The sequence below is a fragment of the Euprymna scolopes genome, chromosome 20 (assembly GCF_053919585.1).
Source record: "Euprymna scolopes isolate OS-2025 chromosome 20, ASM5391958v1, whole genome shotgun sequence".
In the NCBI taxonomy this organism is placed as follows: domain Eukaryota; kingdom Metazoa; phylum Mollusca; class Cephalopoda; order Sepiida; family Sepiolidae; genus Euprymna; species Euprymna scolopes.
Window position 1 is genome coordinate 90,043,599 of NC_136501.1, and position 19,478 is coordinate 90,063,076.

At 31.9% G+C, this 19,478-nt stretch overlaps 1 protein-coding gene across 12 annotated transcripts in view; it reads left to right on the plus strand.

Annotated features, from left to right (window-relative positions):
- The window catches only part of LOC145241637 (titin-like), a 698,616-nt gene that overhangs the window by 633,474 nt on the left and 45,664 nt on the right, over nt 1-19,478 (plus strand). For all 12 annotated transcript variants that reach the window (XM_080104717.1, XM_080104725.1, XM_080104729.1 and 9 more), the window contains 16 exons: nt 1-269; nt 1,000-1,302; nt 2,625-2,927; nt 3,107-3,409; nt 3,900-4,205; nt 5,592-5,891; nt 6,379-6,681; nt 7,712-8,017; nt 9,146-9,448; nt 9,936-10,241; nt 11,475-11,780; nt 13,196-13,495; nt 14,407-14,706; nt 15,455-15,760; nt 17,229-17,531; nt 18,325-18,630. The exon at nt 1-269 is cut by the window's left edge and continues 37 nt beyond it. In XM_080104717.1, the coding sequence (XP_079960843.1) occupies nt 1-269; nt 1,000-1,302; nt 2,625-2,927; nt 3,107-3,409; nt 3,900-4,205; nt 5,592-5,891; nt 6,379-6,681; nt 7,712-8,017; nt 9,146-9,448; nt 9,936-10,241; nt 11,475-11,780; nt 13,196-13,495; nt 14,407-14,706; nt 15,455-15,760; nt 17,229-17,531; nt 18,325-18,630 (4,823 nt within the window). The remainder of the gene's footprint in view (nt 270-999; nt 1,303-2,624; nt 2,928-3,106; nt 3,410-3,899; nt 4,206-5,591; nt 5,892-6,378; nt 6,682-7,711; nt 8,018-9,145; nt 9,449-9,935; nt 10,242-11,474; nt 11,781-13,195; nt 13,496-14,406; nt 14,707-15,454; nt 15,761-17,228; nt 17,532-18,324; nt 18,631-19,478) is intronic.

A 19,478-nucleotide genomic window follows, 5' to 3' on the forward strand; every position in this document is an offset into this window, starting at 1 on the left:
TGATATCCAAAGGAACTCAATTGGCATCAGCTGGAACCCACCAGAAGACGATGGCGGTTCCCCATTGACAACGTTCATCTTGGAAAAGAAAGAATCCACACGAACATACTGGAGTAACATTGACCGTATTCCAGCTAATGTTACAAGTTATAAAATCCAAGGACTAACGGAAGACACTGAATATGACTTTAGAGTCATTGCTGTTAACCGAATTGGTGCCAGTGAACCTTTGGTTAGCGATTTCACTACAATGGCAAAAAGTCCTTACGGTGAGTTGGAACCTAATAATTTACATTAAAATTTTATTTATAAAAGAATTTTTCTCTTTTATTTAGATTTGAAAATCAAGCAAAAAGCCATATAAGGGCACTGTTAATATACATATATATATATATATATATATATATATATATATATATATATATATATATATATATATATATATATATATATATAATATTCTTTCAATAAATATTAATAATTTTAAATACCTATACTCATTTTTAATGCTTATGCAATCATCAGTACAAGAAGTGATAATTACTGCTGGTCACGAGATTCAAAACCAGTCAACAAAGCCAACCTTGGCTTTGTGGGCTAGTCTTCTTTCCTTCCAAAAAAATATATCTACATGTATGTATGTATGTATGTATGTATTACACTTTGGTCTTAAATTTTTCAGGTATAAAATCTTTCCTTATTTTTATCCCTATGAATAACACTAAGTAAATATAGCCCACAATACAACCTCTTATGCCTAAGTTCTAAAAATCATAATAATTTGTTAATTAGTTTAGGAGTAAATCCTGCACATACATATGTGTAAACATATGCACATTTCCAACTTTATAAAGATAGATATTGAATCTTTTTATTTCAAATTTTATGTAAAGATGATTTGATTTTTATTTACATTTAAACATTAACTTTTGTATCTTTCTATGAATTTGTTTTCCTCATTCATTTTTTAATTTTACGAATTGTTCCAATTAATTTTAGGTAAACCCACGGCTCCTCTTGGACCTGTGACCTACGGCAATGTCTCTGATAGATTCTGTGATGTGCATTGGCAACAGCCGAGATCAGATGGTGGCTCTCCTTTGCTTGGCTACATCGTTGAGATGAGAGCTAGAACTCGATCTAATTGGATTAAAATAGGAGAAACAGACGGGAAGAATTTCTTGGCCGTCACTGATTTAAGAGATGACAATGAATATTACTTCAGAATATTCGCGTTCAACGAAGAAGGAACCAGTCCACCACTTGAATCGGTTGATCCTGTTAAACCACGCAAGAAATTAGGTAAGTAATGTAATCATTTATTTATTTTTTAGATATTTCTTGTACTACTCTTAAAGGAAATATTCTTGATAACGCCCAAAGGCATTTTTTTTATATAAAGAGATACTATCATCATCATTATCATCATAATAACCACAGCCACCACCATCACAATCTTCACTATTACCACTACATCACCATGACCATCATCATTATCACCACCACCATCATCATAATCCTTACTATTACCACTACTCTACCATAACCCTCATCATCACAATCATCATAATTACACAACAACCACTACCACCATCATCATCATTATCATCATAATTATCTGCATCATTAGTGTCATCATTATTGTTGTTGCTGCTGTCGTCGGTTTAATGTTCAATTTTGCATACTGGCATGTCTTGAATAACTTTTAGAAGTTAACTCCCAAACTAACCTAATAATCAAATATGAAATCATATTATACCATACCGGTTTGATACACTATGTTGGTAAATAAATATTTAATTGAAAATTATTAAGTTCTACAATATTCTCATTTGATCTATATAGTTGTCTCATATGAAATGGTGTCTTCAAACAAAATTGTATTGGCATAATAAAAAAACAAAACAAATTCAACTTTTTATACAATACACACAACACTTCAAACAAACTATTTTATAGCAATATTTTATCAATATTACTTTTATTCAAACTAATTGCATTCATTTAATTTATGGCAATAAGTCAGAGACATATGCCATTAAAAAATCAATAACTGGAATATGTGGGTTTCCCTACCAGGCTAGAGAGGTTTTAACACATGCCATGTCTGGGCTGGTGCTTCAACCGCTAGTCTCTCCTTTTTGGGCAGAGTGCAAAATGTAGTCCCTAATCTAATAGTTCCTGCACTGTCTAGCAAGCTCTCATCATCACAGTGTTGCATCCTTGTACTTGTTTCACAAGTACTTTAACAGAATGCACTCTGATGTACTTACTGCACTTGTATTTCGTCAATGTAAATACTCCCAACAAATCTGAATAGCAGCAAAATCGTACCCCTTCACTGTAGACGTTTCCAGACGTCAGAAAACATTTTATTCTAATAGCTTCTATCCTCAAATGCCTTTCCTTTAAAATGTTTCCCTGTTTCTCCGACTGTACCAACATACAAATAATTAAATGTAATATTAACAAACAGCGCATAACACCCAACTTAGTATGCTCCCTATAAATATGACCCCCAGTTATAGTAGCCTTTTATGTCTCCGTGGCGATATGTTTTGTTTGGGGCGAATAACAGTTAGAAAAAATTATACCAATACTAATTTCACTAATTATATTTGCAGCTGTACCAGGGTGCCCCGTGGATCTGAGAACAACTAAAATTGGATTGGATTTCGTTGTCATGGATTGGAAAACTCCAAGAGAAGATGGGAACTCCAAGATTCTCAACTACATCATTGAGATGCGTGAAAACAATTCTTTGGAATGGAAGAAAATTGCTACAGTGAAGGCAATCGAAGAATATTACAGAGCGGATTTCTTAAAGACCGGTTCTTCATACTTCTTTGCTGTATCAGCTCAGAATGCAGCTGGAATAGGAGAGAGAGCAGAAATCACTTCTGCTGTCGTTCCCCAGAAACCAGCTGGTAAGATATGCCATCATATTACATAGATAATATTTTAATATTTTTTGGCAATTTTTTTCTTATTTAAATTAAAGCAGTGCTAATCTATTATATAAAAGGCAGTTGCCTCTGTGTGTGTGCCCCCTGCTAGTAATATAATAACTTCTCTACTAATGCTTTGACTATTTCTCTCTTTACAGATAGTCCATCTTCACCTGTTGGACCTGTTGTCTTCAGTGACGTTCAAAAGAACCATTTGACGCTTTCTTGGAAACCAAGCGAAGAAGACGGTGGATCTGCAATTCTGGCATACATCATTGACAAAAGAGAAAGTTGGAAATCATCTTGGACAACTGTCTCTAAAGTACCGGCTGACACAAAATCTTATTGTGCTAAATCCCTCAAAGAAAACCAAGAATATTTCTTCAGAGTTATTGCTATCAATTCTGTTGGCAAATCAGATGCACTTGTATCGGACAGTGTTGTACCAAAGAGCCCATTCAGTAAGTTTATTCGCTGTTAACTTGATTTCAATAAGTATTCATTCAAAATATTTTATTACCATTTTAATTCTTCATTATTACATTTTGAAATTATATCCAAAGTACAAATTATATTTAAAAAATTAATACAAATGGTAACAGTTTGGTAATGGTTTTGTTGCTGTCAAGCTGAAATAGTGCTCTGTTCTGTCCCATGCTGTCTACCAAATTTCAGTCCATATCCCATCACTGCAATGCTGCAATCCTATGTTGGTTTATAAGTATGCAAAAAAGCATTTCTCTTCACAGCCCCCATTTAGCATGCCTTTGTGGATGTGGCTCCTAAATCATAGTGGCCCTTTACAGCTCAGTGAAATTTTCCTTATTTTGGGCGGATACATGAAAAAAAATGTTTAATATTCCTATTTGCAATTTTTTATGTACTCCTTCTGTTGACATGAAAAGATAACGATTTCATTATTCTTAACAAATGCTTCTTATCTTGTTACAGCACCACCTTCTCCTCCTGAAGGCCCACTGGAAATATCTGAAGTCACTGCTGATTCTGTTTTGGTTTGTTGGCAACCACCAATCCATGACGGAGGTTTAGCGCTGACCGGATATGTAGTTGAACGACTTGATAAAAGTAGAACTACATGGGTCACTGCCGGTAGAATTGGTCCCAAGGTTAATGCACACTGCGTACATAACCTGCTTGAAGGGTGTGAATACATCTTCCGTGTATTTGCTGAAAATCCAGAGGGTCTCAGTCCTCCACTTGTATCTTTCGAACCTGTTAAAACAAAACGACCCAAAGGTAAATTTATTTGCGATTATAATCGATTTATCAAAAACATTCCTATTGCTTTCTGATTTCAGAAAATCAGACTTAATTAATTTTATATATTAAATAATAAAAAATTTCTGTCAGTAAATGATTTGTCAGAAACAATGCTATTGCCGTCTAACTTTGAAAATTTGACTGACTTAATTCTATGTGTTTGAATGAATAAATTAAAATGTGCTAATTTTAAAGTACTATATTATATAGTAAAACTTATTTATATGAATATATATAAAAGGAAGAGCAATGATTTCTTCAAAGTTTAATATTTTTTAGATTATTTGTAATTTATGTAATCCAATCAAAATAAAATTTTTTAAATATTATCTAACATTTTTTATAACAGTCAATATAGTAATAGTAAGAAACAAATTGTGCCTATAAATGATCTGTCAGATGCAATCATATTGCTTTCTAACTTTGAAAAGTCGACTAACTTAATTTCATATATTAGATAGTAAGAGAAAAATTCTACTTATTTTATTTTGTATACTAGCATGGCCCATTGAAACTTCAAGGAATGAAAAAGAAATTTAATCAACAAATATATTTTGATAAAGCTGATATTTTTCTGAGTAGCGCAAAAAAAAAAAAAAAAAAAATAGTTTTTGGACAGAAAAATCAATAACACGCAACAAATATGAGTAACATTTCTATGAAAATAGTATCCATTGTCTTTTAAAGATAAAACTGATCCAAATGAAATAAATTAATAAGTACTAATAAAGACTTAGAAAGTAATATTATGCTACATAGTTCAATACAAATGATAAAATCACATTGTAAGAGACAATAATTATTTACTTCTTCAGATAATGTTCTTTATTGCCTTGTTTCTTTCAAATGTTTCCTTTTTTGCATAATGTTTCACTGACTTCTTTCTTCCATGAAAAACCGTTGCGCAACGAAATTACTTCGGGTTCCTTTCTCACACTATTACAACAATGATCATATATTATTATAATGATATTTGTAAACAAAGCTAAATCCAAGGAAGGTCACTCTCATATTCTTGTCCAGGGCTGCTACATTAAAGTCAAATTTTTCGGGTTTAGCCTCTTTTAAAGCAGTTTGGCCTTCAAAAATTGTATTTGTCCATTTTCAAAGCGTAATGTACAGACTAACAAAGGAAAGAACGAGCAAAATATCAGATAGATTAGAGTAAAAATTGTGCCAATAAGCAATTTCTCAGGTGCAATGCTAACATTGTCTAAACTTGAAAAGCCAACTGACTTAATTTTACTTATTAGATAGTAATAAAAAAAATTGTGTCATTAAAATATAAGTTTATTTTCAATATTTTGCTGCAGTTCTTTAAAAAATGAAAATTATATCATTGTTTAATCATTTCAATTACAGAGATTCCTGGTATTATTGAATATGTGGAGTGCTCCAATGTCACTTCCAATTCATTGACACTATACTGGAAAGCACCAACTAAAGATGGAGGAAGCCACATCACTGGTTACGTAATCGAGGCAAAAGAATCATCATGCAAAGAATGGGAAAAGATTGCCTCTGTCGAAGGACATGTAACGAAATATAAAGTTAAAGATCTTGAAACGGGCGTTGAGTACATTTTCAGGATCTGTGCTACGAATGCTATTGGCAACGGAGAATATCAACAATCTGATCCTGTGACACCAAGAGGTCCATTAGGTAATTATTATTTACCAGCTAATTGCTTTAATTTTAACATTTATTGCATTATATATATATGAATTACTTTATTTAGTTGGTATTTACTAGCAGGACTACCCGGCGTTGCTCGGGGCCGTATAAAACAATGTTAACAATGAAATTGATTTTGAACAGATCTGTTATTCTTAGGATAGAAGAATTTTTTGATGTCTATATATCATTTGCTATCTAGAGCAAAAGAATATTTTAATGCTTCTGTTCGATAATAAAGTGACTTGTTGTCTCTTTAGTGATCTAGAATATTTGTTGATTCTTATTAGATCCCAGGCAACAGCAGGCCTTCTACTAGTATATATATATATATATATATATATATATATATATATATATATATATAAAATCGTGGTTCCATATTAATTTTTTGTCCTTTTTACTTTATTTTTCTGTAAAAGTTGATATTTATTGACATATGGTAACCAATGTGTATGTTATGTCTTCATTACAGAACCACCATCCATGCCTATCGGACCTTTGTCAGCAAGAGAAATTCTTAGCCAGTCCATTACACTCGAGTGGCAACCACCATTGCATGATGGTGGCTCACCATTAACTGCATATACTATTGAGTTCAGAAATGCAAAACGAATTGGTTGGAATCTTGTTGACCAGATTAACTCCAAGACAACGACATATACAGTCAAGAACCTCACCAAGAATAATGATTATTGCTTCAGAGTATTTGCAGAAAACAAAATTGGAATAAGTCCGCCCTTAGAATCGAAAACATTAACAGCAAAGGATAAATATGGTATGTAATTTTTTATTTCTTTTGAACTTTCCAGAAGTCAAGAATGCAGATATTGGTTGATTATTGCTTCCATACCGATGGCACAAATTGTTTACTATACAGAGTTTTTTTTTATTTTAAATAATTATCAATCCGTTATCTTGCTTTAGGAATAAATTATTTAAAAATTATATAATTTTGCTTTCTTTTTGGACTTCTCATTCAAGCTCATTCACTATGTTTATCATTTATGTTCCCTTCAACAGGGGCTAAACGCCGTTTGGCTGTCCTTATGCTAAGCCTCTACTGATCATGATTATAGGGATTTATAATGTGCTATCTTATGTTATATTCACTGTTAAACTTTGCATTTATTGCAATGCGATTCTGGAGCAGGGTATTTATAAGTTGCATACCTTCCTATCACCAATTCTGACATTTTCAGCAGTCTGAGATCTCTACGTTTGTTGATGTGGTCAGTGGGTAGTTATCTTCAATCTCATACACCCTTTGCTGCAGTACAAAGCCGTGCTACATGGTAAAGCACACTTCATAACATATGGCATCCTATGAAACCCTTGAATATTCTAGTTTGCTATAGTAAAAATATTTTATTCCAAAGCAATATATTTATTAAGATACATTTAGTACTGACCAGGCTCAACGTTGCTTAAATTTGGAGATCTGACAAGAACCGGTGGTATCAATATGATTATGTGTGTTAATAACAATTACTAAGAAAATTAACAAAGGACAAAATTTTGTAGTATTCAACCAAACCTACATAAATAATGACTTACTGCTCATATATATATATATATATATATATATATATATATATATATATATATATATTACAATAAATAGTTCTATTTTATCCACGCACATGTACGTTGCATCATGTCAATGCAGATGAAATAAAACTATGCCACCGGTTATTGGGTTCGAATGCTAAACAAAAGTTTGTAATCAGTAAACAATGGAATATATTATATGTATAATCTTGATTGTTGGTTTATTGTTATTGATTTAATATTTGTGTCTTTACCAGGTGCTCCATCAAGTCCTATTGGACCGTTGAAGCTGAGTGGTGTGACAGACAATAGTGCTGATTTGGAATGGAAACCACCTGAGAGTGATGGTGGAAAGCCAATAAATGCATATGTCATTGAATACCGGGGTGTATGGCGTACCTCATGGACCAAGCTCGCAGAAGTCAGTTCTACTACTTTCAAGTATACTGCTACTGGTTTAATCATTGGAAAAGAATATCAGTTCCAGATCTTTGCTGTCAATAGCGAAGGCTACAGTTCTCCATTAGTTTCAGCTGAAACAGTGAAACCACGCGAACAACCAGGTAACACTCGTTTTACTTATTTAATATGTATGAATAAATATTGTATGAAACTACAGAAAATATTATCTTGGCATCATGTTGACGAATTATAATTAGTTGATTTATTGAAATCCACAAGAACTCCTCATATTAGGAGTTTGAATTTGAGGAGTTGATCAAAAAGTTATGATATGAGGAACTGGTAAAAACTGCATTCTGGATATGAGGAGTTGGTAAAACACTCCGGACATGAGGAGCTAGCAAAAGCAAATATCTTCATATCAGGAGTTGGCAAAAAAATGTTTAAATATGAAGAATCGGTAAAAAAAGAAAAACGGATATTAGGAGTTGGTAAAAAAAATGTTTGGATATGAGGCATCGGTAAAAAAAAAACGTATATCAGGAGTTTGTAAAAAATGTTTAGATATGAGGAATTGGTAAAAAAAACGGATATCAGGAGTTGGTAAAAAATTAAGTCCGGATATAAAGAATTTGTTAAAAATTAAAATAAATAACATCAAAATGAAATTTAACATTTGTTACATTTTGCCTTATTGTGTTCAACATTATGAATTAGATTTTTTTTTTTTACTGCAAAATCTCTAAGAAATAAACAAACATAATTTTAATTCATATTATTAGTCCGAATTTTAAGAGTTTGTTTTAAAAAAAAGTCCAGATATGAGGATTTATTCAAAAAGTCTGAATATAAGAACGGGGTAAAAAAGGAAACGTCCAAATATAGAGTTCTTTAAAAAGTCTGGTTATTTATTATAAATTATTTAAAAAATAATTATGCAAATTAGGCATACATATGGCCATGTTTGTATCTTAGCTCTCTGCTATATATACAGCATTTACAAAAGTCTGTGTTGTGTAGTCTTGTCTGATTTCAATAATACTGAACGGTTTTGATGATAATAAAGGTGGCATAGATGAAGATAAATATTTGTCATTTAGGAAAGGCAGCACTCTGAAGATAAAGAATTTTACTGATAAGTTTTACATATTTTTCAATGAGTTTTAAGCAATTTTCTAAGAATTTGAATCTGAAGTTTTTATTTTAAAATATTATTTCTTTATTGAACGTATTTTATATTTCATTTTTAAATGTCTTAATTTTGTTCTTGCTTTTGTTTTCTATTATAGAAAAGCCTGGTCCCCCATCTCATGTGACGATCATAAATGTTACTAAAAATAGCGTTACCATTCACTGGGGTGCTCCACGCAACGATGGTGGTTCTATGATTACCAGGTACCACATCTCCTTGAGCAAACTCTCCAGAACTTCCTGGGATAAGGTTGCCACAGAAAAGTCTTTCGCCAGTGAATATACATTCACTGATTTAGAGGAAGGTGTGGATTACTATTTTGGTGTTGCCGCGGAAAATGACATAGGAGTTGGACAGCAAAGAGAAACGGAAGAATGCATTAAGCCTAAGAGACCTCTTGGTAAGATATTTATTCATTTTAAGATATATATAGGGGTTGACATATTTTCAAAACATCTAAATTTCCACTTAATAAAATTAAAAAAATAACACACATTGTTTAAGAAATTTCCAAATTTAAATATTTTCCTACGGAAACAATGTTTTGAATATGTCTACATCTATACCGATTCAAAACCAGTGTATGTTGCACTAATAAACATGATTTGATTTCTTTATGTGAAAAAAGAATATAACTGTATTCATTCATACATAAATAGTTTTCCTTGGTTAAAAACAAATATTTCGAAAAAAATGGCATAGTTTAACATATGCAAAGCAAAAACGCCTGGTAAGTACGATATTTAATAATAAAAAATGAAATAAGTAAATAAAATGATTAAAATAAAAACTAAATTTCTTTAATTAATTTCCACAAGTCGTGCGAGCATAGTTAGAATTTTATCCATTAAATATCCCATGTTAATTTATTTATTATCAAATTTCAGAACTTCCTGGCCATCCTGGAGGCCCTTTGAAAGTAACTAATATCCATTCTGATCAAGTGACTCTCTCCTGGAAGTCCAGTCCTTACGAAGCCTATGCGCCCGTCGATAATTATATTATTGATAAACGGGAAAGCTGGAAATCATCCTGGGGATTCCATGCCCGAGTTAAATCAGACACAACCACACTCTGCATCAAAAACCTACGCGAAGGTCAAGAATATTTCTTCAGAGTCTATGCAGAAAATATTGTTGGATATTCTTCGGCCATTGAAAATGACCATCCTATTACTCCTAAATCTCCATACAGTAAGTTGAATTTTATCTGTGGAAAATTCATGAAAATATATCCGTTTGATGGTATTTTTTTTGATATTGAATGTTGTTGTTTTTGTCTTTATTAACCGTGTGTGATTATTAAAGAATAACTTAACGGCCACTTATCTATCTAATATATAAAAGATTTCAGTCACAAGCCGAGGCAGATTTCAAATGTTGCATTACCTCCCCTTCAAAGGAGATCTAATGTTTTGTATGTCATGATTAAATAATATATATATATTCGTTATCAAATAATTGTTGATTGAAACTAGGTGTGAAGATTAGTTGGAGGCGGAAATACCTCGTCACTAAATAAACGCCTTAGGATAGGGCTATCTTAACAGCAGAAGCGAAATCCCACAGTGGACTTTGCAGAAGGATGTGTGGGTGTCACAAATTGTTTTATGATATCAACACGAAATTGAAATCGTCATTCAACTGACGATTGGGTCCGTAATATTGTGTCCCGAATATGGACAGTCCTTGGATGGAAACTCTGCTCATGGGAATTCCATTTAGCTCCAGATACATAGAGTAAGAAAAAACATTTTTACTGTGGTTGTTGCTAGACGAAGTTTTGTTGTGAATATTTTACAGGGAAGAAACAAAGATAGGAGCTAAATCGAGCACCTACTATGAAAATAACTATGCAATATGAAGTTGCAAATAAGTTCTTTGCTACTTTCAGTTTTGTTCCTCGCTTGATAAAGCCTACTAAACAGCTGGGTGAAACGTTGAGTTTTAGGTCTTCCATTTTTCCATTTTATTCCAATATATATATATATATATATATATATATATATATATGTATTGGAATAAAATTCGACAGAGACAACAAAAAACTTTCTAAATTATAGACCACCCATTGTTTAGAACTGAAAATAAGCAAGCCCATCTCAAAATGGAAGTGGGATATAAATGAGAGGAATTGAAATAGGGAAGTTTGGGAGTGGATGATGTCATTTGAGAAAAGAAACAATTGAGGAGACCACGATCAAAATAAAAGTGGTAAGTGGGCAACTTCAAAAAATTCAGAATTCTAAAAATATTATAATAATAATAATAATAATAATAATAATAATAATAATAATAATAATAATAAAAAATAAAAATATCAGCTGGAACCCGAGAAAAGATTACCATAAGAAAAGTAAATGCCGTAAATATATACAATTTATCATTTTTTGATTTATATAATTAACTTTTTAAATTTTGTTCTAGGTATCCCTGCGTCTCCTGAAGGACCTTTGAAAGTATCAGATGTGACTGAATCTTCTGTTGTTTTGAGTTGGAAACCCCCTCTCTCTGACGGTGGACTGGTCCTTCTGCATTACATCATTGAATACCGAATCGATTTGTGGGGAAGTTGGATTAAAATTGGAAAAGCCATGTACGATGAGACCAGTTACAAAGCCACAAACTTGACTGAAGGAAAGCATCACTACTTCAGGATTTCCGCAGAAAATGAGCAAGGTCTTAGTGAGCCACTTTCAACTGTGGATCCAACTGTTCCAAGGAAATCACCAGGTAAAAAAAAAGAAAAAAATCTATATAAAATAAAACTATTACAAATTAAAGATATTGAATAAAACAATAATAATTTAACTTGTATATAAAAATGTTTTTTTAATGTGAGGAAAATCCAATTCCCTAAAAATTAGCACTCAGACAAAAATAATTATCTAAGGTTAGAAAAATTTCTCCTTCACTAACTGAAGATGGAACAGAGGAAGTGTTGTATCAGAAAAAAGTAGATTTTGAAAAAATTATTTATTTACGAAAAATATACAAAAGTTATAAATAAATTAGACACAAGGCCATTTAAAGAAATATTTGATTCTAGTCAAAAAGGTCCTAGATATGACCTTAAACTATATCCAGTGGTGAGGCCCCAGTTTGCGGGCTTTGGGGAGTGTGGAGTCACCCTTTAATTGCCATTTCTCCTAGGTCCACTCTCACATGGAGTGGTAGTACCTGTTAGGGTTCCAACTATGGGTTAAATAGAAACCGACTTAAAAACAACAAATATATTCTATTAAAAAAATTTTCTTCAAAATCTTTAGATTCGGCATTAAATAACCTGAAAAGGGTTGATATGCCGTAAAACAAAAACAACCAACCAACCAATCTAGTCAAAAACTCAGGAATAAAAATGAGTCAAGTGTTTTGGATTTGTGATTTTTCTTGCATATGCGGTTTTCTTTACCATAATACAGAAAAATAAATCTGAAAGATTAAATTCTGGTGGACGAGGAAATCACTCCATATAAACACGTTTCTCATCCAGTTAGAAAATCTTTTACTCAACTTGCCTTTGTAATTCGTTTAAAATTTTTTTAAATATCTCATTTTTTCTTCACTAACTGAGGACAGAAAAGATACTGAAATATTTATTTGCAGAAATATGAAAAAAAATTTCGATTGATAACAAATTAGGCATAAGGACATTTAAAATGTTTGGGGGGGGGGGGAATGGATGTCGTTGGTTATCCTTGGTTACAAATACCAAAAAATGTCTACCCTCTTGACTAGAATCATTTCAGTCACTACAATACTATATTCACACTAGAGGGTCATCCTAAAGATATCCTTCAAATGTGATCCTAATCAAGTTCAAGTTCAATTAGTTTTGGTTCTAAAAATTGGACAAATTTCAATTATTATGCTATAACCATTATTAATATTTTTAATTTATATTTCTTCAGTATTGGAATGATCCTAAAGAAATAATAATTATCTAACATGAATAACATTTTTTTGCTCTTTTTACAATTAGGAAAACTGCTATTCAATCTTTTACCTGTATAACAAGTTAAAAAATATTAAATTGTGTATTTCATTTGATTGAATGAAAAATATCCAATTATTGTGTGGGTCTAGACTATACGAAAACCCTGAAACTTACAATTTTTTTTTCTTATGATTTAATTTTTTTCTTCCAGAACCACCATCAGCTCCAGTTGGTCCCGTGAGATTTTCTGATGTCAGTTTGACCTCAGTTAATCTGGAATGGCGTCCACCGAGAGATACTGGGCGCTCAGACATCACTGGCTACAAGATATACATATATATCAATGATAGCTGGACGTGTCTGAAAACCGTTGACAGTCGAACATTGAAATATGCAGTCAGAGATCATATCAAAGAAAACCACAAGTATTACTTCAAGATAACAGCACTGAATAAGATTGGCGAGAGTCCTCCTCTTGAATCTAATATGTACGCTCCTAAGAAGGAACGAGGTAAGTTTAGGCTTTCTTATATTAATTGAATTTTTTTTATTGTTAATTAGGATAGTTAGAAGGCTCCACATGCTTCCCTGCTGTGACTTAGTCCACAATACATTGTACTCTTCATTGCACTGTAGAGAATCCACTATTGGTTATATAAATTTATACTTTTTAAATTTACATTTTTATTAAATTTATATTTTTTTTATATTTTATGTTTTTTTATATTTTATATTTTTTTAAACTTAAACTTTAAAATGCGAGAGTCAAGTATCATTTTTCAATTGTGTTCTAAACAGAAATATTTATTTCGAACGCGCTCATGTCTTATAAAAGAACTTACTGTTGATTTTATATGCCGGGCCCTTCTGCTTGTGCAGTGATAAATTTTTCAAATGCAATTGTGATGTTAGGCTGCATAAGGGTGTTAACTTTGATCAAAATTGAACTGTTCCTTCTTTAATCAGATTTTTTTGATTATTGATTTTCAAGACTTATCGGAAACATTCCAATACAAAATCTATCTAAGAACACTCTCAGACACATAAAGTACATTGGGGAAATTTTAAAAAATCAAGCTAGTCGTTTTGGAATCCATAAGGAACAACCAAAGTGTCTTTTATATACAAGTATAGATGAATGTTACAGAAGATCAAGTTAATTCCAAATTGAATCCGGTGTAGATTAAAACCAGCGAATCTTCTTATATTCTTCGACTGACATTGATTTATATAACCACACCGCTTCAGCTAATTCTGATTTGTTCCATAAATCTTAATTAGAAGCATTTGAGTTAATATGGATCCCTTCATATCCAACTATAGTTATCAGGCTTATAATTATATGCAAATATATTTATTAGTTTGAATAATAATTTTTGATCAAATGTTGGTAACATTTTTCATACTTTTCCTTTTTTCCAGATGTACCATCAGAACCGGTTGGCCCAATCATTGTCAGTGACATTACACGGACATCTTGCACGCTTGAATGGAAAGCACCACTAGAAGGCCATCCTCTTACTGGTTACAGCATTGAGCGAAAAGAACTGACAAGGTCTTTCTATAGTAAAGTACAAAAGGTCGAAGCACATGTCAACAAATATTCTGTGTCAAACTTGATTGAGGGCAATGAATACTATTTCCGTATTATTGCTGAAAATGAAGTCGGAGCAGGCAAGCCTCTTGAAATGGCAGATCCTGTCTTGATTAAGAGTCCATATGGTAAGAATATTTCCTTTTTTCAAGTCATTTTCATTCTAATCATTTATTACACACAATATGGCGCTTCTCCGTGGTTATACCCATATGAAATACTTATAAATTAACAGGATGATTTTATGAAATACTTTTTATTGAAAAATATTAACGCAGACTAGTATTTGCTAAAGGCATCTTCAGGTCTGTATTTAGATTTTTTAAAAAATTTTTTGCAGTGAGGTTTTACTGTTCTCTCACATACAGCGCCTGGTATTTCCAAATAGTCATCCATCTGGTACTGGCTAGGATCAATATTATTTAATCTTGGTGATCTAATGAGAACCAGTTTATCAATATGATTACAATCATTAATAGTAAATAATAAATTCCAAACAAATAAAGTGAAAACCAAAATCTTGAGATCTTTAGTCTTAGGTTCTACCAACTGAGTTATTTAGACTTTCTTATAAATGCATGTTAAAACGTTACCTTAACAAAATGATTGTAGCTTTGGTGTGACGTCATAAATTTATAGTTTATATCATGTTTCAAAACATGAACTCAAACATAACGAATAAGAAAAAAAATGAATGGCTAAACATTATCAATAGCATTGAAATACTAGAATTTTGGGCATTATGGACCCATATTAAAGTATTTACAAAAATAATCTTAGCAGGCCTTCTTCTATTGTTCTTATCTATGTTAATATACATAACTTCATGATATATTTTTTTGATTTTATAATATTTACACTATTTTTATTTCACAGCCAAACCATCAGCTCCTCAAGGTCCATTGATGCAAAGTAATTTGACAGAAGAAACAGTTGACCTTACATGGAAGCCACCACTCTCCGATGGTGGTCTCCCCATTTCTTCTTACATCATTGAAGTCCGTGAAATACATAGAAACACTTGGCATATGATGTGTGAAGTGAAATCTAGATATACCACGTATACGATAACCGGTCTTGTTCCTGGTGTGCAGTACTTATTCAGAATTTCTGCTAAAAATGACGAAGGACAAGGACCTCCTCTGATTGGAGAACAACCAGTGAAACCATTTAAATCAGCCTGTAAGTATAATATATTTGAAAAGTACATCTTCTGCATACCAATTTTGAAACTAAATTCTTTGCTATTTTATATGGTGATTGCAGAAGCTCATTTCTACATGTTATAACTATTTTATTGACCAATGAGTTATCACTTATGAGAAATTATTTTATAAGTTAGAGTTATGCCTCTTAGTAAAAAGAGTTTCGAATTCTTTGGTAAAAAAAAGGTAGCCCCAAATTTTATTGTCAAGATCTTGTAGCAACATGTAGTTGAATTAATTCCACCACATTTGCTTCTTAGACGTACTACTGTCACTATTGTCTTCAGGCTGCTTCTCTCAAGCAGAATAGACGCCATTAGAAAATATAAATGCCTAAAGCTTAAGTGTTTTTAAGAAGAAATTGAAATTTAGGTAATTTTGCTTAGATGGTGTCTAATAGGTCAAATTTACTCCAACTCTGAAATATTTTAAATTTCAAATTAGAAGTTGTGCCCATATTATGGCCCCTTTGAAATATTCCAAAGAAACCAGAACTTGGCGAATATTTATTAACTAATGTCTAATACCTATTGTTAAAATTTCACAAAAATTGAAGGTACCTGAATTTCCCTAAAGGGCTTCCATCTCTCCTTTTTATCTTTTCTGCTTAAAGTAAATATAGCCAACATTAGAACCCACTAATCTTAGTAGTGGTGTTCCAACATTCATAATAATATGTTAATTCGTTTAGGAGTGAAATCTGTAATACAAATGTATAAACATATACACACGTCTAAGTTTATATAGATGGATTACCCCTTATACAAAGAAATATATATTTATATAGATGCATATACGATATTTCAATTTTCTCTCACATGGTCGATGTCTATACCAGATATTAATGAATATCAGGTGACATTCGTTTTCAGTATCTTTTCTCCAACCCATTTTAACCCCTTCATGTAAAATTAAATTAAACTAAATACAACCCACATTATCCTTACCATCAGCTGCTGTGTTCCCAAACTCATAATGATCGGTTAATTAGTTTAGAAATTAATCCTTTTTCTTTTTCATATTCACCCCAAACAAAACAAATTATCACAGGGATGTAAGAGACTATTGCTAATTAGGGACTATGTCTACAAAGACTCTTTAAGTTTAAGTGATGTTGAACAGCCAAATGTCTGTTCTACATAACATTTAAATTTCTGTATGTTAGTACAATCGGAAAAAAACTGGATGCAGGGAATTCCAAAGTCTCACAGTTCGAAAGAAGAAACATTCAGAAGAGAAGGAATTTTTGCATTTGGGGATCTCTACAGTGTAGGTGTGGGATTTTGCTGTTTGTTGGGTACATCAAGTGATTCAAGTTCATTGGAACACATTCTATTAAAGTACTTGCAAAAAAAAATAAATAAAAATAAAGGGAATCCTGTAAATAAAAAAAAAACATATAAACATAACAGATTAATATTATATTATATTGTTTTTATTTTCAGCTATTGCTCAACCACCTGAATTCTTATGGATTAAAGGAGTTGGCACAGATTTGGTCACCATGGAATGGGGCAAATGTCTTGAAGATGGTGGATCACCAATTACTGGTTATGTTTTGGAATACACATTAGCAGATTCTGATAAATGGACAAGAATTACCAAAGTTGGAGAATTCGTTCATTACTTTGTTGTCACAAATCTGGAACAGGATCAGTCTTATTTCTTCAGCGTATCTACTGAAAATGATGTTGGTGTCAGTCATAGACTGAAAACCGAAGGACCGATCAGGACAAAGAAACCAATGAGTAAGCATCTTTCAATGTTATCTAATTTTAATCGTTATTTATACTAATGAGTCATCACTTCCCAAGGCCAAAAGCCACTCGAGAATCAGGGTTGATGAGATTGTCAGCAAGATAGCAAAAAAAAAAAATAGATAAATAAAATAAAAGACTGAGAAGATTGAAAAATATAGATGGTATAAAAAAAATTTGACTGCTTAAAAATATTTGTTAACTTCAAGACAACCTTATTGCAATCTACAGGAGATCATGTGATGACGGCATTAAGCGAAAATGATTTTATTTATTTATTTTATTAAAGGGAAAGGGAGAAGTGTAGAAACTTTGGTTGCTACATCATCTTTACATTCACCTTTACAACTAGACATCACCATCTATCTTAAGTTGAATGATTCTTGAGAGTAAATGTGGTATTATGGTGACTGAAATGATTTTAGTAAAGACATTTTTATTACCTTCGACTCCCATATTCCCCACACTTTTATTACACTGTAAAATGTTTATCTTATAGCAAATAATTCAAAGTGTAATATCTGTTCTGATACTACACTTCATTTTTTTTCTATCCTCGATCCATGCAGAAGAAATCTTTCCAGCAATTCATATTTTTGTTTCAATCCAGAGTGCCCTTTTTTGGGGGGCTAGATTTCCGCTTTCTCAGATAAAAAAAACGATCTTGTGTCTAATTTTAGCCTTGTGTGTGGGGGAATAAATAGGAAGAATTTCGTAAAATAATGAATTTTTAATTAAATTTTAAATAAGCTAATCTGAATATTTTTTTTTCTTCATCTCATAGACGTACCATCAGCTCCAGAAGGTCCACTGCAAATTGAAGACATTCAACGTACGTCCGTTCGTCTTGCCTGGAAACCCAGCCGTGATGATGGCGGCTCTCCAATCACATCTTACATAATAGAGAAACGGGAAAGTTGGCGGTCAAGTTGGCAGTTTGTCGATCAAGTATCATCACTTTCTTATGAATATGTAGTCACGAAACTACAAGAAAATGAAGAATATATGTTCCGTATTTTGGCAGAAAATGCCACTGGCGTATCTTCTCCATTGGAAAACAAGCATCCCATTAAAATAGGAAGTCCTTTCTGTAAGTATTATTTAAATACGTATACTACATAGAATATGCTAAAAAAAAATATGCGATGACTGAGTTAGTGCAGCATTTTCTAAACACATTTTTCGAAAAAGAATATGTTCTGTTTATTCTAATTTAATGAATATATGCAAGGTTAATAGCAATTTTGATATTATTCATACCATATATATATATATATATATATATATATATATATATATATATATATATATATATTGATATTATTCATACCATATATATAATTTTTAATACCTATAGACACTAGTGTTTCTTGCTTCCACTATTATCAGTGCACGAGGGATAATTAACACTGGTCATGAGATTGGAATTCAGTTAATAAAGTCAACCTTGACTTTGTGGGCTAGAGTCTTTCTTCTTGGCCACCGGCAATTAACATTTAAAGGGAAGTGATTAATTTAAGCACTTATGAAGCCATGTAAGTGGGTTGTCATAATCCACAGCGATGAGAAAGTTTAGAATGATGTTATATATATATACTAGCAAAAGTACCCGTCGTTGACTGGGTTCAAAAACAGCCTACAGAAAATGGACTCTGATTTATGAAAGTATGATAGGTTATGAAAAGGAAGGGTTGTAAAGAGATAGCTTCGAATTTGGGGGTATCAAAACCAAAGCAAAATATGATGAAAGTAAAAATAGATAAACCCCATAATTTATTATACCATACCTGTTCACACTGAAACACTTATCACAATATTCTGTGGATCTATATTAAAAAACCTTGTTAAACTTTGTGACACATTTTCATTCTATAGAGTTCAGGTGCGAACGAACACCCCATAATTTTATTATACCATATTTCTTCAAACTGAAACATA